Source organism: Mauremys mutica, chromosome 4 (genome assembly GCF_020497125.1).
Source record: "Mauremys mutica isolate MM-2020 ecotype Southern chromosome 4, ASM2049712v1, whole genome shotgun sequence".
Classification (NCBI taxonomy): Eukaryota; Metazoa; Chordata; order Testudines; family Geoemydidae; genus Mauremys; species Mauremys mutica.
Window position 1 is genome coordinate 56683933 of NC_059075.1, and position 27078 is coordinate 56711010.

The 27078-nt window shown below is 43.2% G+C and overlaps 1 protein-coding gene across 2 annotated transcripts in view; it reads left to right on the top strand.

Moving 5' to 3' along the window:
* The window catches only part of LOC123369846 (neuroendocrine protein 7B2), a 75248-nt gene that overhangs the window by 19756 nt on the left and 28414 nt on the right, over positions 1–27078 (top strand). The window contains exons 1-2 of one of the 2 annotated variants that reach the window (XM_045015868.1): positions 6988–7107; positions 8433–8665. In XM_045015868.1, the coding sequence (XP_044871803.1) occupies positions 8440–8665 (226 nt within the window). In that variant the 5' untranslated portion in view covers positions 6988–7107; positions 8433–8439. Of the gene's footprint in view, positions 7108–7477; positions 7560–8432; positions 8666–27078 lie in introns of those variants that run through there. The other variant, XM_045015867.1, reaches the window with a different exon arrangement.

The following is a 27078-nucleotide window of genomic DNA, read 5'->3' on the forward strand; positions in this document are numbered from 1 at the left end:
CAGAATTCAAAAGTTGAAGTACTTGTGTGTGTGCATGCACAATGTGCTTCTTGGCAACTTTGAAGTCTCTATCCAGATCACCAAAATTAGGTGCCTCGTGAATCTGCAATTATTTTCAGTTTCTCATAATCAAGAAAATTTTCACTCTGGGTCACAAGCAGTGCAGAAAGCAAACTCCAGTTGGAGGTGAATCATCTATCAAGCTCAGCAAGAATTCTGTCCAGAACAGGATAGTAGAAATCATATTATAGATTCTTGAGTGCTCTTGGGACCATCTGTAGATGACAGGCCCAGTGTACTAGAAACAAAAAACAAGGCCAGCTTGAAGGATATTATTTTAGATGGTCTTTTGTACTGCTGTGCTCAGCAGTTGCGACTTCCTGACCTGGAATAACAATTTCAAGTTCCTTGGCAATGATTTTAGCTTCACAACTCCTTCCATTGGTTCTCAGATGTTCTCATTTGTTGAAAAGCAGCAGTATTTCTTCCTACTAATTCCATGGCACTTGATAAATTTAGGTTTTCATGTTGCAGTTCTTCTGAAGCGCTATGCAAAATCTTGAATATTTTTCCAAAACCAAGACCCTCAACCGAAAGGAATAGCTCTTTAGCCTTTCCATCAAGCCCTTTGCTCTGCTAGCTGATGGTGTGAAATAGCTTCCAGTGTTTCCACTACAGTGCCACATCTTGTATGCTGTTTTCAGAGGGAGTCATAACTGTATGACTAGTAAGTTTCACATAATCTCTCTAGCTCAAATACCTTCCAGTGTAGCTCCTGCTGTGCCTTAACAAACAGGTCCTGGTGCTTGTAACTACTGCTAAGCAATTAGCTAGGAGAGTGCAGTCTTGAGGATAGAGTAGCAGAATAGGGATCAGGGATATGATCCTTTCCTGCTTTAATATTAACATGTTTTTTTCTGACATCTTGTGGCAAGTCACTTTTAAGGGACACTGGTTAGATTTAAAATTGTAATAGGTATATTTTTACTAACTCTTGAATACAACAATTGTAGAAGAATCTAGATTACTTTCTATCATTTAGGCTACTTACTTTTTGCAGTTCACCAAGACTGGAATAGCTCATTTAACTTTTGGATACATCCTACCAGGGAAAGGCCTCTGAGTTTATACTGCACCTAGCTGGGGCTCTAGGCATGTTACCCTACTACAAATAATAATAGATTAGAAACTGACTGTAAACAGGATCAAAACTGACACTTTCAAGTCACTTTCACTTCTGTTTAAAGGCTAGTTACTTTCCAGAAGGCTCTTAAGCACAATCCTACAGTGATTTTGTAGTTCTCACGGGGGAATATTTAAAACAAAACACCAAGAAAATTCCTCATTTTAAAATTGAGAAAAAAAGTCTTGTTTGTTAGTCAGTTTGTATATATATATGTTTTTTTTTTTAAAGTACCATTTTCTGTTTGGATGCTGTGCCTTGGTTCCTATTGCTGTAAAATGGGAATAATTATACTTGCCTGTCTGCCTGCCTACCATAGGGAATTATAAGGATTAGATTGACATCTGTGGGGCAGGAACTGGGCCACCTTAATGGTTGTATGGTGTCTAGCACAATGGAGGACTACTGATTAAGATCTTTAGGGGCTACTGTAACATTAGTCAGCTGTTGAGATGCCCACTGGTGGTAGCTGAAGGGGATTTACCTGGGTGTAGGATGTCAGTGGATTACAGGTCAATCTTTGTATTGGCCTGTAGCACAGCCTTCATCCCCCGCAAGCTCAGCACCTGCTGGCAGAAGTTGAAGCACAGCATGGACACACACCTGTCCTTGAAGCTGCAACCACTGCTGGCCATGGTGGCTCTCGACCAGAAAGGTCTGGCCCCAGTGTCTTCTCAAAGAGAAGTGGGGGGTGCTCCCTGCTTCTTTGAGAGGTCAGACTAGATGATCATAATGGTCCCTTCTGACCTTAAAGTCTATGAGGGTAAACTGACTCCAAGACCCACTTACCTGCTCCTAGCTCCCCACTCCCTGAGGATCCTAGCCCCAGGAACTGTTCCCCCTCAGCTGCACCTCTCACACTCATTACTCCCTCCCTCAGGGGCCAGCTGTATGCCCTCACCTCTCCCTTTTCCTGGAGAATGACTCCCCTCCCCGAGCCTGGGGGCCCTGTGTTCTTCCCACCACCACTGGGGCCCCTGTGCTCCTGCTCCCATGCTGATTGACCCCTTCCTTGCCTTCCCCACCTGCAGAGGCCTTGGTCATTGCCTCTCCCAGGGACCAACCCCCTTCTCTTTGCCCCAGGCCAGTTAAGTCACTCCGTATCATCTCAGCAGCTGATTGGTGGAGGCAGATGAGCAGGCGTAGTGGGTGAGCTAGCGCAGCAGAGGAAACTGACTGCAGTGGCAGTAGCTGGAGAACCCCAGCTTCTGGAGGAGGGGTCTTGCTGCACTGTGCTGCAGGTAAGAGCTCGAGCTGGGGCATGGGCTACAAACAGACCTCTGGTACAAAACTCTGGGGGGGGGGCAGGTGCACCCCTGCCCTCCCTAAATGTGCTTCTGTCAGGGCAGACGAGTGGGAATGAATGAGATCTTCCTTTGAGTTGTTAAGGAACTGGCTGAAACCGATCCAGATCAGCAAGGGATCCAAAGAGACAATGCAAGCTCCAATGATTTATGAATTGACAGTCAATGACAGGATCTACGGCAGGACACCAAGATCCAGCTGTATAAGACAATTGTTATTCCTACACTCCTTTATGGATGCGAAACCTGAGTGACCTATCGACAGGTCCTCAAGAGGCTGGAGAGGTACCACCAATGATGCCTCCAGAAGATTCTTCACATCAAGTGGGAAGATTGCTGCACTAACATCAGCATCCTCAGTGAAGCCAAAGTCACCAGCATTGAAGCAATGATTCTCATGCACCATTTCTGCTGGGCTGGACATTGTGTGCAGATGCCAGACTCTTGCCTCCCAAAACAACTCCTCAACTCTCAGCTCACACATGGTCAGAAATCCCATGGTTGTCAGAGGAAACGCTTTTAGTGTGTCTTTGTAGCATATCTCAAGAAAACTGATGTGGACATCACAAGCTGGGAGGAGTAAGCCACCAACCGATCCCAATGGCGCCACGTCCTCCATCAGGCAGTGGCCTTCTTCCAGGAGAAGCGCCTTGCCTTCAAAGCTGAAAAGAGAGAGAAGGAAGAAAAAAGAGAACTTTCTCCCAGCAGGCAGCTGGCCCATTAGGGAAATGTCTGTTCCTACTGCGGGCAGATCTGTGGTTCCAGGATCAGATACCTGAGTCATCACAGGCCCCATATGTAAATCCATGGTAGAGATCATCGTTGAATCGAGGGATCGCTGATGATGATAATGATAATAGCAGGAAGCTTGGGGTGGGGGGAAGGGAGGAAATGTGAACTCAATATGGCCCAACCTAGGGGAGAAAAGGACTGAACTGTGACCAGGGGATGATAAAGAATAGGCTTCTGGAAGAGGCTGGAAGCTCTGATCTGGGCACAGGGGCCAAGGAGCCAAAGTGAGAGATGGAGTCCACCGCAGCTTGGATTGGATAGGCTGTGGCATAACTGCTGCCTCTCTTTGCTAACCTAAGGACTTCCAGGTTCAGTGTGCTGGGTGACTAATAAATAGTTACCTTGTTTTGGAATGGCTGCTTGTGTTGCTGTAAATACTGGGAGCATTGAAGGGGTACAGCATAACCCTCCTGCAGGAGTCTGGATTATCTGCAGGGAGCCACAGAGAGAAACAAGGATCTCTGGCACCAAAGATCCAGTCTGAGTCTTGGAGGCCCCAGTCCTGCCCCTATAGAACAGTGTAGGTCCTTGAGGCCTGACACGTTAAAGGGGTCGCTCCCAAGAGACTGGTGACAGGCTGAGGTATAGACTAGATCAGTGGTTCCCAAATGGGTTCGTGAAATGTTACAGGGAGCCCTTGGGGGGAAAAAATTCTCTAACGGCAGACAGAGCTGTCCCTAGGGACCCGAGGCAGCACTGGGCCAGCAGCCCGGAGCCCCTGGACTTCCAAGAACTAAGCAGATCAAAGCAAGCATATCTATCACACTGAGGAGATTTAAACTTTAAGACTCCTTATAAGAAATGGAAAGGGGGGTGGATATTTTTTGCTGTTTTTAAAATGAAATAGGCAGCTACTACTGTTTTTAAAAATTATGAAGAACAAGTTTAAGCTTTGTTATAACATGCGTTGTTTGCCTGGACTGCTCAAGACCTGAATGCTTGTGTAGGAGGTACAATTTGAGTTGGCTTCTTAAATACCTTCATGCCATTTCACATCTGATACTCCTTGATGAAACATAGGAGCCTTGTCTTACACCAGGCTTATTCAAAGTGATACAAAGTGAGATCTTGGAAGAGTGTTGCCGTTTTCATAATGTAATAAAAATACTGTAATGATAAATAATAAATAGTATGCAATAAGCATGTCATAAACAAATTTCATATTTCCAAGATCACTGCTTTTATAGTTTATACTCAGGTAAAGGAGAAAATCTCTGGATATGTTCATTTTTTAGGAGGGGATTCGCGAGACGTGACATTTTAGTGAAAGGGGTTCACAGGTTGTTAAAGTTTGGGAACCTCCACTGGACTAGACCCTGTGGATATGTGACTGGAAGCAAAGGCTGGTTACTTAATGTACCAAGCGTATTTTGCAATAAGTGACTCGCAGCACTAAAAACAGAGGAAATAGCAAGAAAATGGCCTATACCCACCTCCCTAAGAAGGACACAGCTGAGCTGTGTGGGTGAGAGGGCTAAGCACTGTGAAGTTAAGGCACATCTGATTGCATGGCTGAAGCAGGATGATTGGGCCTAGAGCTGAGGTCCACACCCAGGCAGGCGTCTAAGAGAGCCCAAGAACAGTAGCTACTAGCCACAGCAGCCGGGTATCTGCATGGGCCAGTTCCCCATCTCTGGTGTTGGAGTGGCAAAGGCTAAAGCTAAATGCAGAGAGGCTCTATGTAGAGAAGCAGAGTCTGGAGATTGAGGCCCTGGTTACTACCAGAGAGTGGGAAAACGAACAAGGATAATGAAGAGCAGCAACAACTTGAACTGCACATGGAGAAGCAGAGGAATGAGAGACTGTCATAAATAAACAGATCAGGGTTAAGGTCTCTTTTACCTGGAAAGGGTTAACAAGCTCAGTAACCTGAGAAACACCTGACCAGAGGACCAATCAAGGGACAAGATAATTTTAAATCTCTGTGGAGGGAAGCCTTTGTCTGTGTTCCTTGTTTGTTCTGTGTTCTCTCTTTGAATCTAAGAGAGGCCAGACATGTCTCCAAGTTCTCCTGGAGTATTTCCTACCATCCAGTATAGTAAGTATTAGTTAAAAAGGCGGATTAGTCTTTTGAGTTGCTTTCTATATTTGCAATTGTGTGTTTTGCTATAGAATTTCTTTAATTCTGTACTGTTATTGCTTTTACTGAGAAAGAAAGGAGGGGGGATTCTCTCCAGAGATTGATAAGTTTAGACCCTGTGTATTGTTCCATCTTGGTATTACAGAGACAGTTTACTTTCTTTTTATTCTTTAATAAATCTTTTCTGTTAAGGACTTGGTTGATCTTTCCTTGGGTGAATTCTCAGGGAAAGGGGAGGAGGGAGGAGGACGGCATCCCTCTGTAGTTGAATCCCAGTATCTCTCCTAGGAGAAGGGAGGGGGGAGGAAGCAGGGGAGAATGGTTTAATTCTCCTAAGTGTAAGAACTCCATGGATTTGGGGCTCTTGGGATCCCCAAGGATTTTGAGGAAGGACTGTGTCCCAATACACGTACATTATTGGGTGGTGGCAGCTTTTACCAGATCTAAACTAGGATTTTAGTTTAGGGGAGTCCATGCAGGTCCCCATCTTGTGAACCCAAAAGCTCCAAGTGGGGGAGAAACCTATGACAGAGACAACAGAGAATGGTAAGTGGGGAGAGACCATTGGGGTGCCTACCTTGCAGGGACAATAGGGGCTAAATTGTTGGCCTCATTCCAGGAGGGAGGGAGGGAGATATAGATGCCTACTTCACCACCTGTGAGAAGGTTTGTGAACTGAACCAAATTCATGCCGTGCCTCCAGTTATGGAGGCTGATTGGCATAAACCTTCACAACGCGACTGCCAGAGTCTTTGCCTGTGGCAACATTGTTTCATGCTCTCAGCTAGTCTAAGGTAGCTATCAAGGGGTGGTAGCTGGCCAGGCAAATAAGGACCTCCAGCGAAGGCTCTAGGGGCTATGATAATACCCTCCCTCACCCCAAAGGCCTTTCTTATCTCAATATCCAGAATACTCCACAAATATAAGGACACTTCTACATTCACTCTGCCAAATTACCATTCTCCTTCAAATTTTCCATTTCACATGGAGTTTTGTAGGATTCTATTAGAATTAATGCACTAATTTCACATGACATTTAATGCCATTACATGCAAAATACTATAGACCCACATAAATTGGCTGTGGAAAACTCTCAATCACACCATGTACTCCCTCCCCACTGCAGGACTGAGATCTACTCTGATTTGTCCAGTTAAGATTTAAGCAATCTTGGGTTTCTGCCATTTCCTTTGGTACTAATCAAGAAATATCCTGTTGTATAATGCATCTAACTTCCTTTTTATTTGCTTCATATCATGGATATGTTACCTATCTCCAGATTTGCACCGACTGGTTTGTGTTTTTTGCACCATGCAGTCGGTGTGTGTGTGTGTGGTATGTGTGTGACTGAATGAATGCACATTGTGTGTGGGTGTATATATGAACTATATGCACACTTCACCGTGTTGGGTGGGTAGCTGGGGGAGGTCAGCTCTTGTATGTCTGGCCTGCGTGACCCACACACACTGTGGTGTATACAGAGGGTGCTTGGTGCCTAGGCTGCCGTGTGTGTGTGTAGAGGGAGCCGATTGGCCCTGCTATGTCCCTGTGCGGCAGCTTCTCGCTGAAATGGATGCTGCTGACATGGCAACCTTCCCCCCGCACCTGCCGCAGGGACGGGGGAAGGGGGCTGGGACTGCGCATGGATGGTCACAGCACAGGCCACCGCCTCCTTCTGCTCGGCGCCTCAGTCAGCCGGTGCCACCCCACAGCTGCCCAGCGAGAGCTGCCTTCCCCAGCGCCGGGCGGTGAGTGCCGCGCACCTCGCCTGTGCCTCAGCCGGGGCGGCCCCCAGGGCTGCTTGCAGGCAGAGGAGCGGGCTGAAAGGGTTGGGTGGGGCGCGGGGGAGGGGCAGGTGTTTCCTACCCCGATGCTGCTCAGCCCTGCGGATGGGGTTAGCGCTGCGCACAGGGAACGATCCGCGAGGGCTTTCGGGGCCGTTTTAAGTTCAGGATTCTACTGGGGCCGGAGAGGAGGGGCACAGGCTGTGCGTGCGTGACAGACACACACACACAGGAGCTTACCCCTTATCTATCTAGTAGCCTGAAAGGATCCAGTTTTTCTTTCAAATGCCCAAGGTTGTTGCTAGTGAGTGGAGTGAAGCTCTCCTGGCGATCAAGTGACAGAGCAGGGATGTGAGGCATTCTGGAGCCACACACAGGGAGGAGGAGAATTTCTCTCTCTTTCCAATTTTTTTTAGGTGGGATTTCTCTGCCATTATTACCTCAGGGCTCAAGGCCATTTTACTGTGCATTATTATATTAGGGAAAAAATACCATAAAGGGAGAAACAGAACTTTAAGTCTCTGGTTTGAAAAATCAGGGCAAGTATATAATATAGACTTTCATTAACATAACCAATACACTAATAAATCCATTTTCCTATGACAGCAGCTGACCAAAAAGGACAAACAGGTTGTTTAAAACGTAGTCTTATAAAGAGAATGACATTACTGGATTCTGTGCCTGTCTCATGCGGGCAGAGCAGCCATTTGGTGAAACGTATTCAAGTGGAATAAATGAAGCCTGTTTGCTCTAGATGGGGAGAAATGAAGAGAGAGAGAGAGGGAGCGTGTGTGATGGGTTGTCAATCTGTGAGGGAGGTAAAAATGTTATACAACCCATTTTTTAAAAAAACGGTGAGTATTTCATTTCTTAGAGCAAGTGGAAGAGTAAAGTTTGAAAAGCACAGCACAAAACGGAGCAATTCCTAGTATTCCCACCGTAGCTTTATGACATACTTTAAAATACTAAATTAAACCAGGGGAGAAGGAAGAACCACACATTCTAACTTTACCTAGCTAATTTTTAACCTTTCAGTTTTCCAAGTGAATCAGTGAGTCCATTTTGTTTTATTATGGCAGAAAGGTAATTAATAAATGCTATGAATCAATGCTATGCAGAAATTAAGTTTACTGACTCCCACAATTTTCTCCCCCAAAATTTCACCTCCCTATTTGAAAAATTCTTTTAGCTGATAATGGAAGCTGACCTAACAAGTTATTTGAGATATGCAGTCAGTATTTTACTCACTTTATCATTTATCATCTATTTAATGTATTTTATTTTCACAGGTTAAAAATGGCCATCAGAATGACAACTACGTTGCTTTATAACATGGTATTTTTGCTAGCATTTGGATTGGCTTTGGCTTCTAGTCACAGTCCTAGGACCCCAGATAGAGTTTCCGAAGCAGATATTCAAAGACTCCTTCATGGGGTTATGGAACAATTGGGCATTGCCAGACCCCGAGTAGAATATCCAGCACACCAGGCTATGAATCTAGTGGGTCCACAGAGCATTGAAGGTAGTTATTTTCTTACGTTGCATTATATTATGTTTCTTTTCATTACCTTATAGCCCTTAGGCTGTGAACAATTGTTTTATGTGTATGCAAATTTTCCTGGTAGACTTGCAAAAGTCATATACTATGCAGTTCTCCAATCTGGGCCTTTATTGTTCCTTGATTTAAATCCCTAAATCTAGCCTACGTTTTGTAATTACCCTCTCTTTTGAGGCTAACTGTGGTGCTAATCTATAGATTTCATTGACAAGAGGAGAATGTGGAGGTTTGTGTGCACCTGCTTTGGACACCAAGTAATGTTGTCTTGGTGATATCTCATCTACAATGGCTGAAAAAGGGAGTTTCTGGCAAGGTCCTGCCCCACTGTGATATGCCTGTCATGCTACATGTAAGCACTAAATATGCATAGTTTCCCCCATGTACTGATCCTATTTAACCTCCTGTCTGTATATTTGTTATTGTGTTTTTGTATGAAGCAAATTCATTCTGTAGGACCAAATTCTGATGCTCTCTACGTGGGCACATGTGGCCCAAAACAGCTTACAACTTTCTGCAGTGACATGCAAGATAAAAACAAGAGACCCTATGCAGGTGGACTTTTCCTGTGTCGGTTGGAGTTCTGTGCAGCTCAGTGAGCTCACCCTAGAAAGGTGGGCTGTGGGCATGGAGAGTGGATTTTTTGAAAATGTGCTAAGTGGAAGCAGCTGCTTCCCCTGCACCCCACTAGCTACGCTATTGCAGCAGCTCACCCTAGAAAGGTGGGCTCTGGGCATGGAGAGTGGGTTTCCATATAGTGTGAAGTGAGTCAACCATAACCCTGTGTATTGGGGAGCAGCAGGCCACATCCACCATTCTCCTCCATATCCTGAGGTAGTGGCCAAAACCTATTGCATGGACACCCAGGCTGGTTGGGGCTGCGGATCCTGACCTGCAGCTCCACAGTGTTTGTCATGAAGAGCAGAACTTGGCATTTGTTCCTTTTCAAAGGGTTTGGCCTCATTTCTGAGCTGATTTGGGTGAGAAATTTCATTTGAATCATCATTTTCTTTAACTGTGCAAACTGTCTGAAACATCTGGCTCAAGGGTTTGTTTTATAAGAGGCAAGATATTTTAAGGAATTTAAAATACAATAGCACTGTAAAATTTATGAAGATTTGTGCTGTAACATAATTGTTTTTTTATCAGGGTTCATAATTAATGGTCAAATTTATTTAACATAGACTAGCCCATATTAATAAAGACACAGTAGTATGTGGTTTGATGAGCCAGTGGAAAAATAAAGCTTTGATAGTGGCATCAAAATGTGCTTTCATTCAATTAGGCCAAAAGTAATCTACTATAGTTTGATGCTATTTTTTGCCAAAAATTCTGAATACAGGGCTGGCTTCAGCGTTTTTGCCGCCCCAAGCTGCGAGGAAAAAAAAAAAAAAAAGAAGCCGCTTGCTGTGCTGGTGCCAGCCCTGGCTGAATATAACTATTTTTTCCATTGTGACTCTCCTGGTCACCCCTATTTAAAGGAATCCTCTAGCCAAACAGATGACGTATGGTTGGATGGATAGGGGCTGAGTAGAAATAATTTAATTGTGCACTTTTAACAGTCCCTGTAGACCTCTCATTTGTATCTCTGCTAGTGAAATGTTCATGGCAACTTGTCATTTTCCAAACCAATTAAATAATTTGTAGTAGGGAATGAGGGGGAAAATTGAGACTGTCACTTTTTTTGCTTCTTTATGATGTATTCACAGCACTTGAAAGATGTGGAGGTGAGCTGTTGCTTTTTTATGTTGTTGTTTTTGGTGGGTTTGTTTGTGTGTTTTGTTGTTGTTTTTTCCCATACTTGTGTTTTGCTGAAATTTGAGGAAAAACAAGTCTCTCCTCTACTTGGACAACCAGAGGACTGGAGTGTCTTAGCCCTTAATTACAGGGATGATGAAGTTTGTATTTTTAACAAGGACATTTTTCTTCCCAACTGTTTGCCACCACCTTTGAATTAAACAGGTATTAACAAAAACAACTAGTTTAAAACTGACTGACTAAAAACCCTTTCTCCCAATTGTTCAGATTTCACTTTGTGTACTGGTGATGTTAAACCAGTTCTCTAGTCATCCATATAGACTTCAAGTGAGAATAGGGTAGACAAGTCTTGAATTTCTAATGTGTGTATGAATTCTTTCAAGATTTTGTTTCTTCTTTATACATCAGAAAGAGTAAAATAAAAAAGTCACAAACACATTGTCTTTCTTTTCCACATCCCATTTAAAATTGCTTATAGGTTAGCTAGGCAGATTGGTCTTGCAGCACAGTTAGTGAAACTTAGTATTTCATATTAACTTTAAAATTCCAAGCTCATAGAAGACCTCAGGAGGTCATTTCGCCCAACCCTCTGCTCAAAGCAAGACCAACCCCAACTAAATCATCCCAGTCAGGGCTTTGTCAAGCCAGGCTTTAAAAACCTCTAAGGATGGAGATTCCACCACTTCCCTAGGTAACCCATTCCAGTGCTTCACTACCCTCCTAGTGAAATAGTGTGTCCTAATATCCATCCTAAACCTCCCCCACTGCAACTTAAGACATTGCTTCTTGTTCTGTCATCTGCCACCGCTGAGAACAGCCTAGCTCCATCCTCTTTGGAACCCCCCTTCAGTTAGTTGAAGGCTGCTATCAAATCTCCCCCTCATTCTTCTCTTCTGCAGACAAAACAAGCCCGGTTTCCTCAGCCTCTCCTCGTAAGTCATGCACCCCAGCCCTCTAATCATTTTTGTTGCCCTTCGCTGGACTCTCTCCAATATGTCCACATCCTATCTGGAGGGAAAGGGAGGAGCAAAACTGAACACAATACTCCAGATGTGGTCTCAACAGTGCCAAATAGAGGGGAATAATCACTTCCCTCCATCTGCTGGCAATGCTCCTAGTAATCCAGCCCAATATGCCATTAGCCTTTGTCATAGGTCTCACCCCCACTTGGAGCTGTTGGGTTCACAAGGTGGGGACCTGCATGGATTCTTCTAAACTTAAATTCTAGTTTAGATCTGGTAAAAGCTGCCACCACCCAATAATGTACGTGTATTGGGACACAGTCCTTCCCCAAAATCCTTGGGGATCCCAAGAGCCCCAAATCCATGGAGTTCTTACACCCAGGAAAAATAAACCATTCCCCCCTGCTTCCTCCCCCCTCCCTTTTCCTAGGAGAGATACCGGAATTCAACTACAGAGGGATGCCTCCCTCCTCCCCTTTCCCTGAGAATTCACCCAAGGAAAGATTAACCAAGTCCTTAACAGAAAAGATTTATTAAAGAATAAAAAGAAAGTAACTGTCTCTGTAATACCCAGATGGAACAATACACAGAGTCTAAACTTATCAATCTCTGGAGAGAATCCCCCCTCCTTTCTTTCTCAGTAAAAGCAATAACAGTACAGAATTAAAGAAATTCTATAGCAAACACACAATTGCAAATGTAGAAATCAAATTATAAGACTAATCCGCCTTTCTAATTAATACTCACTATTGGATAGTAGGAACTACTCCAGGAGAACTTGGAGACATGACTGGCCTCTCTTAGATCCAAAGAAAGCACAGAGCCAACAAGGAACACAGACAAAGGCTTCCCTCCACAGAGATTTGAAATTATTCTGTCCCTTGATTGGTCCTCTGATCAGATGTTTCTCAGGTTACTGAGCTTGTTAACCCTTTCCAGGGAAAAGAGACCTTAACCCTGATCTGTTTATTTATGACAGCGTTCTTAGCAACAAGGACACACTGTTGACTCATATCCAGCTTCTCATTCTCTGTAATCCCAGTTCCTTTTCTGCAGAACTGCCGCTTAGCAAGTTGGTCCCCAGCCTGTAGCAGTGCATGGGATTCTTCCATTCTAAGTGCAGGACTCTGCACTTATCCTTGTTGAACCTCATCAGATTTCTTTTGGCTCAATCCTCCAATTTGTCTAGGTCACTCTGGACCCTATCCCTACCTTCCAGCATATCTACCTCTCCCCCCAGCTTAGTGTCATCCGTGAACTTGCGGAGGTGCAGTCCATCCCATCATCCAGAGCATTAATGAAGATGTTGAACAAAACCGGCCACAGGACTGACCCCTGGGGCACTCTACTTGATATTGGCTGCCAACTAGGCATCGAGCCATTGATCACTACCCGTTGAGCCCAACAATCTAGCCAGCTTTCTATCCACCTTATAGTCCATTCATCCAATCCATACTCTTAACTTGCTGTCAAGAATACCATGGGAGACCATATCAAAAGCTTTGCTAACATCAAGATATATCACGTTCACCGCTTTTCCCCTTATCCACAGAGCCAGTTATCTCATCATAGAAGGCAGTCAGGTTGGTCAGGAATGACTTGCCCTTGGTGAATCCATATTGACTGTTCCTGATCACCTTCCTTTCCTCCAAGTGCTTCAAAATGTATTCCTTGAGGACCTGCTCCATGATTTTTCCAGGGACTGAGGTGAGGCTGGCTGGTCTGTAGTTCCCCGGATTCTTCTTCTTCCATTTTTTAAAGATGGGTACTATATTTGCCTTTTCCCAATCATCTGGGACTCCCCCGATTGCCACAAGTTTTCAAAGGTAATGGCCAATGGCTCTGCAGTCACATCTGTCAACTCCCTCAGCACCGTTGGATGCATTAGATCTGGACCCATGGACTTGTGCATGTCCAGTTTTTCTAAATAGTCCTTAACCTGTTCTTTCGCCACTGAGGGCTGCTCACCTCCTCCCCATACTGTGCTGCCCAGTGCAGCAGTCTGGGAGCTGACCTTGTCTGTGAAGACCGAGGCAAAAAAAGCATTGAATATTTCAGCTTTATTCACATCATCTGTCATTAGATTGCCTCCCCCGTTCAGTAAGGGTCTCACACTTTCCCTGACCACCTTCTTGTTTCTAACATACCTGCAGAAAGCCTTCTTGTTACCCTTCACATCCCTTGCTACCTGCAACTCCAGTTGTGCTTTGGCCTTCCTGATTTATACCCCTGCATGCTCAAGCAATATTTTTATACTCCTCCCTAGTCATATGTCCAAGTTTTCCACTTCTTGTAAGCTTCCTTTTTGTGTTTAAGCTCACTGAAGTTTTCTCTGTTAAGCCAAGCTGGTTGCCTGGCATATTTGCTATTCTTTCTGCACATTGGGATGGTTTGTTCCTGCACCGTCAATAAGGCTTCTTTAAAATACAGCCAGCTCTCCTAGGCTCCTTTCCCTCTCATATTAGCCTTTCAGGGGATCCTGCCCATCAGTCCCCTGAGGGAGTCAAAGTCTGCTTTTCTGAAGTCCAGGGTCCGTATTCTGCTCCCTGCTGCTTTTCTTTCTTCCTTTTGTCAGGATCCTCAACTCGATCTTCTCATGGTCACTGCTGCCCAAGTTGCCATGTCATTTTTAATTTTTGTTAAAATGGCTAAAATAGACATTACTGGTTCATTTGTTCTTTTGCAAACACAACGAATCCTCTTAAGATGAACAATAACATTCACATTTAAAATGTATGTTTAAAGCCAGATATTCCTGTCAAACATTTCTTCTGGTAAATGTGTTAGATAATTATCAAGCCTTTACTTTTGTTGTTTTGTTTTTTTCTGGGGGAGAGGAGATGTTTGTTTTTGGTGATCTGTTGATTCAGATATATGATTCAGATAATACCAAGTAAAAAAAGCCTGCATCAGAGAAATTTATGGCAAATTAAGGTTCCATCCACAAAATTAACTTGGCCATATTGCACATACATAGGATTTTCTGGTTTTGCTTTTTAAAAAACAGAAAGCTTAATAAGTCTCATGCCATGTTTTTGTTTTTAAATGCAAGTAATGAAGTACAGGATGTGCAATTCAACCAAGTTAACATTGCCATGGATTGTGTTCCTGGTAGTGATTTTAATTGTGCAGTTTTTACATTGCCTTAATGTAGTTTTCAGCAGTTTGAACACCAATTACTGATTCAGTAATTAAGAATATATAATTTTATAATATTTTTATGTCTATGCTTTCTATTTGGGGAAGAACAGCATTATGGGTCTTGTTTTCTATTGGTGTCATTAGTTTTTAGGAAAACAGTTTTTAGTTTTAGTATAGTAATTAGGTATGTTCAAAATATTGTGCTTTGTAGGAGATCCCAGTGTGTAATTGCAATGTGATGGTGAAAACTTACTATATTGCTGATGTAATATACTTAGTTCTTTCTAGTGGTGAAATGGTCATGTTAATCCTAGAACACCACCTGCCAGCCATACTATGGGGTTACATCAGTTTTGGATAAATCTTCTTGATTTCATTATAGCTGATTAAAGGGGACTATACTTCAAAGGAAGAAGTAATGACAACAGAGGACTGACCAAATAGCTTGGCAGATAACACAATGTACTGTCATTCACGCTAGGAAATTTTATTTATTCAGTCATTGAATGGACACTAATATATGTATGCTAATTTTGTGTTAATATTGATTCTTATTTAAATCAAGACTACTACTGATTTGTAGCACTCCATTTACAGATAGTAGATATATATTTTTACACACACACACACACACTATCCATGTGAAAAATTGCACTTTTGACCATTTCTCTTGCCAGCTAATCCATCATTGTCAATTTATTTCTGACATTCCAAACTTCTGAGTAACGTCAGTCAGTCAGCTAGCCAGCTGACATTTTGCAGAAAAAGCAAAATGGGAAATGTATTTCAAGCAGGAAGCCTGTCTCCTAGTGAGAAATGAGGCCGTAAGGCACTCAAACGATAACTCCCATGACCACCATGGCACCTTAGGCAGATGTGCTTTAATATCTAATTGACTCAAAACAAAACATTTTGACATACCTGAATTTAAATTTTCCAGAACTTTTAATTCCACAATTTTTTTCTTTTTATATTTTGACTATGTCCCATTTTGGGATGAAAACAAATGAAAATACCAGAATTTCCTTCAGAAATTCCAATCTTCTCTCAGTTCTATCTAGGATCTTAGTTTGTTTTCAAAATGATGCAGTTAAAGCAGCCTTAATTTAAAAAAAAAATTGCTATGACTTGCCTGGTCAATCAATGGCTTTTGACTGAGCTGTGGGGGAAATTATAATATGTAGGTGAATTTTTAGAATACATAGTGAATATCCTAAAGAGCTCTCCTACGAGTTCCCAGTTACCATTGCTGCACAATCATGACCAACAGCAATCTAAACAATTAAAAACAACAAAAACCCACCTGTAGCTAAATGGGGGAGAGGCACCTGAATATAAAGAAGAAAAGTTTAATATTAAAGGAACCTCAAAATGGCTGAGAACTTATAAATTGAATGGCAATGTAGTATATTTATGATGAAAAGACTCTTATATAAACTCTTTATTATGAACAGGAACTATTTACAGAATAAGGTAACAAACGTCTACTCCTCTGTGTAGCTGCAGCCTACAACTGCCCTGACCTGGGCTTCTTTGTTTCTGGTCCCAACAGGGAGCATGTCACAGGAAATCCTAAAGACTGCATGAAGAGTGTGCAGGAAGTGTGGCATCTCCACACTTCCCAGAGAACTTATTCAACAGCACATCCTCTCTTTTTTTAGATCCCTTTCTAAATTGCTGATTGAACGAAAACAGTATTAATTTAAACTAACAAACTATAACAAATACAATAACTAATTTAACAACCCTTCAGGTTGCTTTAGCACAACCTTAACATATATTGATCAGTCTCTTAAGGCATTTCAGCAACCTTTCTGATCTGCTGTACTGCAAACCCTTTTAGGGGAGTCCTTGTCTGTAGCAGACAGTTTAGACTCATTGTCAGTAGCAGGGTCAGTTTGTGAATTGTTTTCAACTTGTATGTCTTCTCTTACTTCACTTATCTTGGCCAAGTTGTCAGGTGTTGTTAAGAAGATGTTTACAATTTCTTTATAAGATTTTGCTTTCATCTGTGGTCACAGAGTTTGAGCAAAGTGACTCCTCTTTGATCACTGTAGCTTTGAGTGGCCAGCACCCATCTTGACAAAGTCTCACTCAGTCTTTTTCTTTTAACTGTGAAAGAGATCTTTCTCCTTTCTTGTAATATTTTGTCTGTGTGTGTACTGTCCCGGTCTTTTCATCACTATCACAGACTCCTTAGTCATTCTTCGTTTTTGTCCTGTATCTGGTATTTGAGTATTTATACATATGTTGCAGAGTAGTGCAGTGGATGACTTTTCACAGTTCAGCAGGTGTAGCTGTATAGCTGAGTAGTGCTAAATATGGATCTTCACTTGCATTCATGGCTTTTTTTTTTTTTGAGCAAATTCTTCTCTATATATACTCCACATTCAGCTAATCCAGTGTTTCCCAAACTTGGGATGCCACTTGTGTAGGGAAAGCTCCTGGCGGGCCGGGCCAGTTTGTGTATCTGCCACGTACGCAGCTCCCACTGGCCGCGGTTCACTGCTCCAGGCCAATGGGAGCTGCTGGAAGCAGCGCAGGCCAAGGGATGTACTGGCCACCGCTTCCTGCAGCTCTCATTGGCCTTGAGCAGCGAACCACGGCCAGTGGGAGCTGCGATCGGCCGGACCTGCGGACGTGGCAGGTGCACAAACCAGCCCGGCCCGCCAGGGGCTTTCCCTGCACAAGCGGCATCCCAAATTTGGGAAACACTGCGTTAATCCATTGGTTTGAGGAATCTGGGACTAGATGTCTCATGATGAAAGTTGTACATTTTAGCAAAGTCCAGGAAATCCCTATCTTGAACTGTGGAACGTTGTCAGTTATTACTATTCTTGGAATTCCATGACGTGCAATACAGATTTAATGTGCCTGAAAACTGTTGCTGCTGTGACATCTTCAAGTGTGACTACTTCTGGGAAATGGATAAAGTAGTCCATTATAAGGAGATTATGTCTTCCCAGGTAGAACGTGTCATTTCTGACTTTGTCCCTGGAGTTGCAAGTTGTTAATGTGGTATCACTGGTTCTTTCTGCTGGGAATCTCTGTACTTCTGATATGTTCTCCCCCAGCTCAACACTTCTTTAATGTCGCTATTCATCTGTGACTAGAATATAACTTTTCTAGCTCTCCTTTTTAATTTGGCCATTATCTGTTCTCTTTGTGCATTCATTCCAATATTTTTCTGCTCATCACTGCGGGAACTGTGATCTGTCCTCTCAAAAGCAATCCTGAGATAACCGAAAGCTCATTTTTATAGTGGGAATGGGCAGATGGGAAGTGTTGATATTTCCCCCCTCTCCTTTACGTATAGCTTGTATCACTGCATGCAGCTTTTCATCTTTAGCTGTTTCTGTGTCCAGTTCATCCCTTATGCTTGGAGATACAGCACATGACCCTTTTATCATGTTCATTTGTACGTTTACTGCTTATTCGAGTTCATCAGGCTGTGCATTATGAGATGGAACATATTGTCTTGAGACTGTATCTGCCATTATTAAGTGACTTCCATGTTGGAACTCCAGGGTCACATTATACATTCGTGTTTTGTGTATCCTGGATAGTATTTCTGCAAGTCTTTTGTGTGTGTGTGTATGGCAGTCAGTAGTTGATCAGTTTCTGCTTTGACCTAGTATCTTTTTTTTTTTCCAATTTGTGTGCACTTCATCTCTACGGCTTCTCATAGCCCTAGATGCATACAAGGCTGGCAACCAGTCAGTTCCATGACACTGAAATAGTACTGTTCCCAGCCCTCCTTTTGAGGCATCTGTGGAAAGTTTGATGTCTTTCAATGGGTTAAAATATTTCAGCAGTGGAGCTGATGTCATAATGTGCTTTGAATTAATGAACTCTCTTTCATGCTCTGGCATTCATGCCCATTCGGTGATGATGTGGAGGAGATGTCTTAGGTGAGTTGTGCAAGCTGAATACTTAAGTATGAACTTGCTGACATAATTCAACATGCCATGCCTTTAAATTCCCTTTTTATCTTCAGGTCTCAGTATGTTCAGTATTCTCTGAATCTTTGATTTATCAGGCAAAATTCCTTTTGAGGTCAATCCCTCTCACAAGTATTTTTCCCCCTTATTTAAAATTGATATTTGGCAGGGGCGGCTCTAGGAATTTTGCTGCCCCAAGCACGGCAGGCAGGCTGCCTCCCGCAGGCGTGCCTGCGGACGGTCCACTGGTCCTGCGGCTTCGGAGGTCCGCCGAAGCCGTGGGACCAGCGGACCCTCCGCAGGCAAGCCGCCGAGGGCAGCCTCCCTGCCACCCTCGCGGTGCCGGCAGAGCGCCCCCCCATGGCTTGCTGCCCCAAGCATGCGCCTGATATTTGGCCTTATTCAGTTTACGATTATTAGCCCTCCCAATTTCCATCACTCTTGTCAGTCATTCCTGATGCTCGATGGCAGTGTTACCCCAAATTATTATGTCATCAGTGTACACTTTCACTCCTGATAGACCCTCTAGCATCTGTCTCATTGTACAGTGGAATACTTCTGGAGCCAAAAGTATTACTGCTTCCTAAAACTACCTTTTGTAGTTGCCAAATGGTGTGTTGAAAGTGCAGCTCTTGGAGCTCCAGTGTTTAAGGAGATCTGCCAGAATTCTGCTGATGCATCTAATTTGTTGAACATTTTGCCTCGTGCCATCTCTAACGATAGTTTAGAATCCTGTGGCACCTTATAGACTAACCAGACGTTTTGCAGCATGAGCTTTCGTGGGTGAATACCCACTTCGTCGGATGCAAGACGAATTCACCCACAAAAGCTCATGCTGCAAAACGTCTGTTAGTCTATAAGGTGCCACAGGATTCTTTGCTGCTTTTACAGATCCAGACTAACACGGCTACCCCTCTGATACTTAACAATAGTTTGTTTCTTGTGAGGGAATTAAAGTGTTATCTTTTTATGGTTTTGTTCGGCTCTTTGGGGTCCATTCACAGCTATAGTCCCCCTCCTTTCCTCTCTGTGATTACTTAGAAGTGAACCTAGTCCGTTGGTTCTTCTATTCACTGAATGATACCTTTTGCTCTCTTCTTTTGCAGCTCTTCTTCTAGACTCTTTCTTAAGACTTGTGGAACTTTTCATGTAGCACATCCCACAGGTTCTAAATCATCTCTTAACTGTATCTTATTTGTTATAAGGAGGCACCATTTCCTGAGAATCCATTTTCATATAATCCTATTAATACTTTCATACCTAGTTCTGTGTTGTCATTCTGTCTATCTGTAGCATATATTCTCTTAATGAGACCAAGGAACTCACATCCGTGTAGGCCAAAGACTGGTTGTTTGTCTCTGTGTAGCACCACAAACTCTTTTGTTTTATCATTTCCCCTTTGTATCAATGTGCACTGCCCCAATTCTGGAATTGTTCCTCCATTATAGTCTTTCACATACTCTTTCAACATACCCACTTTTATGTACTTCATACATATGCCCATTTCAGTTTCTCTTATTACATTTACTTGTGCCCCAGTGTCTATTTTGTATGTCATGTAAGTGCCATTTCTGCACATTTTAATTAGCTGTTCTTTTGAGTTTTTAGCCTCCTCCATTATTGAGCTTAGAAACAGCTCTTCCATTTCACTTACGGAATCCTTTTCTGTACTTAATACAGACACTTTTCTGCTTTCTCTGTACACGTTAGCATAATGGTTGAGTTTAATAAAGTTTCTATATATTTGCCTGAAGGCTGGTTGCCATAGTGCTGGCATTTTTTCCTGCTACATTTCTGTGTATTTCTCCCCTGCTGGTTTTAGCCATAGTACTCACAGTCATACGCAGGGCCAGCTTTAGGGGTGGGCAGGCTCGGCAGCAGCCTGTGGCGGCCTACTCAAGAGGGCACTTGGTGCAGTTTGGTACCTGAGTCCCACCTGACCGCCAAGAGCCTGCTGGGCCCCAGGAGGCAGCCAGGCGAGCAGCAGCATCTGGAGAGGGCAGAGGGACCCAAACTGCAGGGGGGCAGTTGGACAGCCAACCAGGTGACTCTGCTGGAGCAGGGGTTCCCCTCCTCTACGTTGCTCCACTGCCGTGTGCAGTCACTGCTGCTTCTGTCCCCATCTCCTCTGGAGCCACTCCTGGCCAAGCTGCTTGGGACTGAGAGCATCTGTCTTCTGTGCAGAGTGGGTGGAGGGGGGAGAAGGGGCAGATGTTGGGGAGTGTCCCTCCCCCCACCCATGTACACGGTCTCCGCTGCCCTGGGGTGGTAAGACAATGGGGAACCTGTCTGTACTGCTTTCTTTCTGGGTCTAGAGTGGGAGATGCCAGTGGCTGCTGAAGTCTGAACAAGCCTTCAGGCTCCTGATCCTGAGTGCTTTCTGAAAGAGACAGCGTAACATGCTGTCTTTCATACACACTTCCCCAACACACTATCTCTCACATTCACACACTCTCTCCAGAGGCGGATTAAGGTTTCCTGGGGCCTTGGGCCAGAGCAAGTAAGGGGCCCTCCACATCCCATCCACCTGAGGTCCTGCCCCCCTCCCACCCCCTCTGCCTGTGGTCCTCCCCATTCTTCCTCCCTCTGCGGCCCTGCAACCCGTTTTCTACTTTCTCCCCCCGCCACTGTGGTCCCAAGACCAGAGAAGTCTGTCCCCTCCGCCATAGCCCCAGGCTGCAGTGTGGAGTGAGAGCTCCCCCAGCTCTGAGGCCACGGCAGGTATAGAATCATAGAATCATAGAATTCAAGATCAGAAGGGACCATTATGATCATCTAGTCTGACCTCCTGCAAGATGCAGGCCACATAAGCTGATCCACCCACTCCTGAACTAATTCTCTCCCTTGACTCTGCTGTTGAATGCTCCAAATCATGATTTAAAGACTTCAAGTAGCAGATAATCCATCAGCAAACGACCCCTGCCCCATGCTTCGGAGGAAGGCGAAAAACCTCCAGGGCCACTGCCAATCTACCCTGGAGGAAAATTCCTTCCCGACCCCAAATATGGCGATCAGCTGAACCCCGAGCATGCGGGCAAGACTCTCCAGCCAGACCCTCTGGAAAAGGCTAACAATATCCCAACATTGACCCTTTGTACTAATTACCAGTGTGGCACGTTATTGACCTATTGACTAAACCCGTTATCCTATCATACCATCCCCTCCATAAACTTATCCAGCTTAATCTTAAAGTCATGGAGGTCCTTCGCCCCCACTGTTTCCCTCGGTAGGCTGTTCCAGAATTGCACTCCTCTGATGGTTAGAAACCTTCGTCTAATTTCAAGCCTAAATTTCCTGGCTGACAATTTATATCCGTTTGTCCTCGTATCCACATTAGCACTGAGCTGAAATAATTCCTCTCCTTCTCTGGTATTTATCCCTCTGATATATTTAAAGAGTGCAATCATATCTCCTCTTATCCTTCTTTTGGTTAAGGAAAACAAACCGAGCTCCTCAAGTCTCCTTTCATACGACAGGCTTTCCATTCCTCGGACCATTCTAGTGGCCCTTCTTTGTACCCGTTCCAGTTTGAATTCATCCTTCTTAAACATGGGAGACCAAAACTGCACACAGTACTCCAAATGAGGTCTCACCAACGCCTTATATAACGGGACTAGCACCTCCTTATCTCTACTAGAAATACCTCGCCTAATGCATCCCAAGACCGCATTAGCTTTTTTAACGGCCACATCACATTACCTACTCATAGTCATCCTATGATCAACCAGGACTCCTAGGTCCTTCTCCTCCTCCGTTACTTCCAACTGGTGCGTCCCCAGCTTATAACTAAAATTCTTGTTAGTCATCCCTTGAGAGCTCCTCCAATCCCAGGGCCACAGTGGTGGTCCAGGTGCTGGGGCTTCCCCCACAGTCCCCTGAGCTTCTACGGGGGACCAGGGTCAGGGCACTGGGGCTTCTCCCGCCTCACCTGGTGCTGCTGCCAGGGAGCGGGGTCAGGGCGCCACTGACTCATACATGCACGCTCTCTCATGCTCTTCCTCAACACACCTTTTCTCACATGCACACAGTCTGTCATACACTCCCCCTAACAGACACAGTCACACACACTGTCTTTCACACACATGCACTTTCACTCACTCACATGCTCCCCCCCCCCCAGTTTTCCCAACATATACAATCTCTCTCTCACACACACACACTTGTATTGTTATTGTTGATGTTACTTCCTTTCAAAATATGCAATGCACATATATTCTGCAATTTTATTCTTTCAAAGTTTGTTAAGGATTACAGTACTGTTGTTTTAGTTTTTTGACTGGCCTGTGCATTTCCTAATTTTATTTCTCTCCTATGCTTAAATTTAATTATTTGAGTAGTGAGTTCTAAAATGCCTAACCTGTCCTGGCTGGAGTAATTATCATTATTATTTTTATTACCACATTGTGCTTTGTCATTCATTATTTAAAATGGTACAATCAACTACTATTATCATTCTAGAATGTAAATTGAGCTCGTACAAACTTTAGCAGTGCCAGTTTAAAAACAATTAGCTAAACACATAACTTTCGACACTGGGCAGATGAAAGTTGCCTATTTTCAAATTGTATTTTTAGTTATACGTGTAAAATAACTTAAAATTCGTACAAAAATAAATGTGGTTCCAAGTCTGATACTAATAGTAATGATAGAGTCAAATGTTAGTGAGTCATGTACATGCTTGTGATTGGGATACATAAATGCCAAAATAATTAGAAAAATAAATTCCCTCTTAGTAAAAGAAAGAGAGGAAAAAAACCCCAAACCTTTAATCATGTATGTTAAAAATAAGTAAATACATTTTTAGTGGAGTGAAAAACAGTTGACTAAAATAGAGTAGATAATGGCAGTAACACTGAGTGTGTCGGAGAAAGTAAGCAGATTTTATTTCTACTAAAGATAGTGTACAAAGTATCAAACTTGTGTTTCTGACAGGGCTGTCAAGCGATAAAAAAAATTAATTGCGCGACTAATCACACTGTTAATAATAGAATGCCATTTAAATATTTTTGGATGTTTTCTACATTTTCAAATATAATGATTTCAATTACAACACAGAATACAAAGTGTACAATGCTCACTTTATATTTATTTTTGATTACAAGTATTTGCACTGTAAAAAAACAAAAATAGTATTTTTCAATTCACCTAATACAAGTACTCTAGTGCAATCTCTTGAACTTAAAAATGTAGAATTATGTACCAAAAACGGCATTAAAAAAATAAAACAATGTAAAATCCACTCAGTCCTACTTCTTGTTCAGCCAATTGCTCAGACAAAGTTTGTTTACATTTCTGGGAGATAATGCTGCCCACTTCTTGTTTACAATGTCACCTGAAAGTGAGAACAAGCGCTCTCATGACACTGTTGTAGCCGGCGTCACAAGATATTTATGTGCCAGATGTGCTAAAGAGTCATATGTCCCTTCATGCTTCAACCACCATTCCAGGGGATGTGTGTCCATGCTGATGACGGGTTGTGCTTGATAACAATACAAAGCAATGCGGACCAACATGTTCATTTTCATTATTTGAATCAGATGCCACGAGCAGAAGGTTGATTTTCTTTTTTGGTGGTTCAGGTTCTGTAGTTTCTGCATCAGTGTGTTGCTTTTTTAAGACTTCTTAAAGCATACTCCACACCTCATCCCTCTCAGATTTTGGAAGGCACTTCAGATTCTAAAAGCTTGGATCAAGTGCTGTATCTATCTTTAGAAATCTCATATTGGTACCTTCTTTGCATTTTGTGAAATCTGCAGTGAAAGTATTCTTAAAATGAACAACATGTGCTGGGTCATCATTCGAGACTGCTGTAACATGAAATATATGGAAGAATGTGGGTAAAACAGAGCAGGAAACCTACAATTCTCCCCCAAGGAATTCAGTCACAAATTTAATTGGTGCTGGCGGGTGAGTCTTGCCCACATGCTCAGGGTTTAACTGATCGCCATATTTGGGGTCGGGAAGGAATTTTCCTCCGGGGCAGATTGGCAGAGGCCCTGGAGGTTTTTCGCCTTCCTCTGCAGCATGGGGCATGGGTCACTTGCTGAAGGATTCTCTGCAGCTTGAGGTCTTCAAACCACAATTTGAAGACTTCAATAACTCAGACATAGGTTAGGGGTTTGTTATAGAAGTGGATGGGTAAGATTCTGTGGCCTGCTTTGTGCAGGAGGTCAGACTAGATGATCATAATGGTCCCTTCTGACCTTAAAGTCTATGAGTCTATAATTAACGCGTTATTTTTTTAACAAGTGTCATCATCATGGAAGCATGTTCTCTAGAATGGTGGCCGAAGCATGAAGGAGCATACAAATGTTTAGCGTATCTGGCATGTAAATACCTTGCAGTGCCTGCTATGAAAGTGCCATGCAAATGCCTGTTCTCACTTTCTGGTGACATTGTAAATCAGAAACAGACAGCATTATCTCCTGGAAATGTAAAGAAACTTGTTTGTCTTAGCAATTGGCTGAACAAGAAGCAGGACTGAGTTGGACTTGTAGGCTCTGAAGTTTTACATTGTTTTGTTTTTGAGTGCAGTTATGTAACAAAAAAAAATCTACATTTGTAAGTTGCACTTTCACAACAAAGAGACTACACTACAGTACTTGGTGAATAAAAAAATACCATTTCTTTTGTTTATCATTTTTACAGTGCAAATATTTGTAATAAGAATAATATACAATTTGATTTAAATTACAACACAGAATACAATATATTTGAAAATGTAGAAAAACATGCAAAATATTTAGTAAATTTTAATTGGTATTCTGTTTAACAGTGCAATTAAAACTGCGATTAATCGTGATTAATTTTTTTAATCGCGATTAATTTTTTGAGTTAATTGTGTGAGCTAACTGCGATTAGTCGACAGCCCTAGTTTCTGATATCTGTGTTAAAGCTTCAGAACTGATACTTCAAGGCTTGCAATTGGGAATATCTTGCTGTATTAGTTCCTGACTATTCTAAACTTACATATAAACTTAAAATATGGCTTTAATTGGTGTTTGCATATTTTCCCCCCTCTCTTTCTATAGGAATTAGATACAGTGTTTTTGTCAGCTAATTTTTAAGTTATCTGCAAAACACCTAGTTTTTGGGTGCCAAAGTAGCCCCTGGAATCACAGTTAAAGTTGCGCACACACATGCATACGCAAATCTGAAATGGCACCCCTAGTGAGCCAGGAATGTCCATAGGGTTGCGGGAGTGCTTTGGGCTCTGGCAAGATTCAGCCCTGTGTGACAGCACAAAGTCTGCCTTGCAGGCTGAGCACCAGGCACTACAAGCACAGGAGCAGCACAGAAGCCACTCTTACTTCTGTGCTGTTGCTGGTAGTGGCATTGCCTTTAGAGCTGGGTGCCCACCCAGCAGCCACTGATGTCTGGCCACCTAGCCAGTGCCTAATTTATGCTGGGACTGAGCCCTGGCTCCTCTTTCAATGCAAATTAAGCACTGGGGGAGGCAGCAGGGCCCAGAGGTGATGAGGGGTGGGGAGCTGTGGGGGGGCCAGGGGCGATGGGGGCTGTGTATGCTCACGGGGTCCAGGGGTGCCGAAATACAAGTTCGCCCAGGGTGCCAGTTTCCCTAAGGCTGGCCCTGGTCATACACTTTTTGTTTCTTTATCAAAGTTTTTTAAGTGTGTGTTTGGCTGCATGCCCTTTGTAGCGTCAGGTCCATCTCCCTTAGTAACCGTTAACATATTTTTTTATTGTTACATCTCAGGACAGTCTGGTCATTAATGAGAGAGTCTTTTAATATTCAGTAATCACAGGACAAACTTTCTAATATTAAGTCTGTGACAAACTCTCGTATTTTTTCTCCTTCATTCTGTGTTCTCTTCCTCAACATGCATCTTTCAGAAGTAACATTTTTTCTAGGGATACAACGAGCCTCAACATTTTCATTATTTCTGTGAAGCTTTCTTCTCTTCTCTACCACCTGCACAGAACACACCTAGGGCTTCTGTGCCTGCCACTGTTAAGAGCAAGGGATTCTTTTGCTTATCCTCCTGTGTATTTGCCCCTGTGGCCCTCATATACAGTTCAAATGGTTGTTTCCAGACATATTCAGCATTCTTCCTGATTCTCAGGGCTTATGGGGGAGTTATGTGCAGTTGCATGGGCTCTGTAGCAGCCATTTCACTGTTATCTCTCACTGGGTCTTTCAGCACACTGTGCCCTCTCATGTGCCTGATGCCATGTAGTACCATACTGATGAGCAGAGTGGTGTTAAGATAAGCCCTTTGCTATGAACAGGGAACTATGTACAACAATGAGGTAACAGACTTCCTACTGCTCTGTGTAGCTGCAGCCTGCTACTGGTCTGTTCTGTGCTTCTTTTTCTCTGCCCCCAGCAGGAAGAGTGTAATGGGAAACCAATGACAGCATCAGAGTGTAGTGGAAGTCTGGCATCTCAGGAGGACTTACTCTATAGCATAGGTAACACACTGATAGGGTGACCAGATGTCCTGATTTTATAGGGACAGTCCCAATTTTTGGGTCTCTTTCTTATATAGGCTCCTGTTACCCACCACCTCCATCCCGATTTTTCACATTTGCTATCTGGTCACCCTACACACTGAGA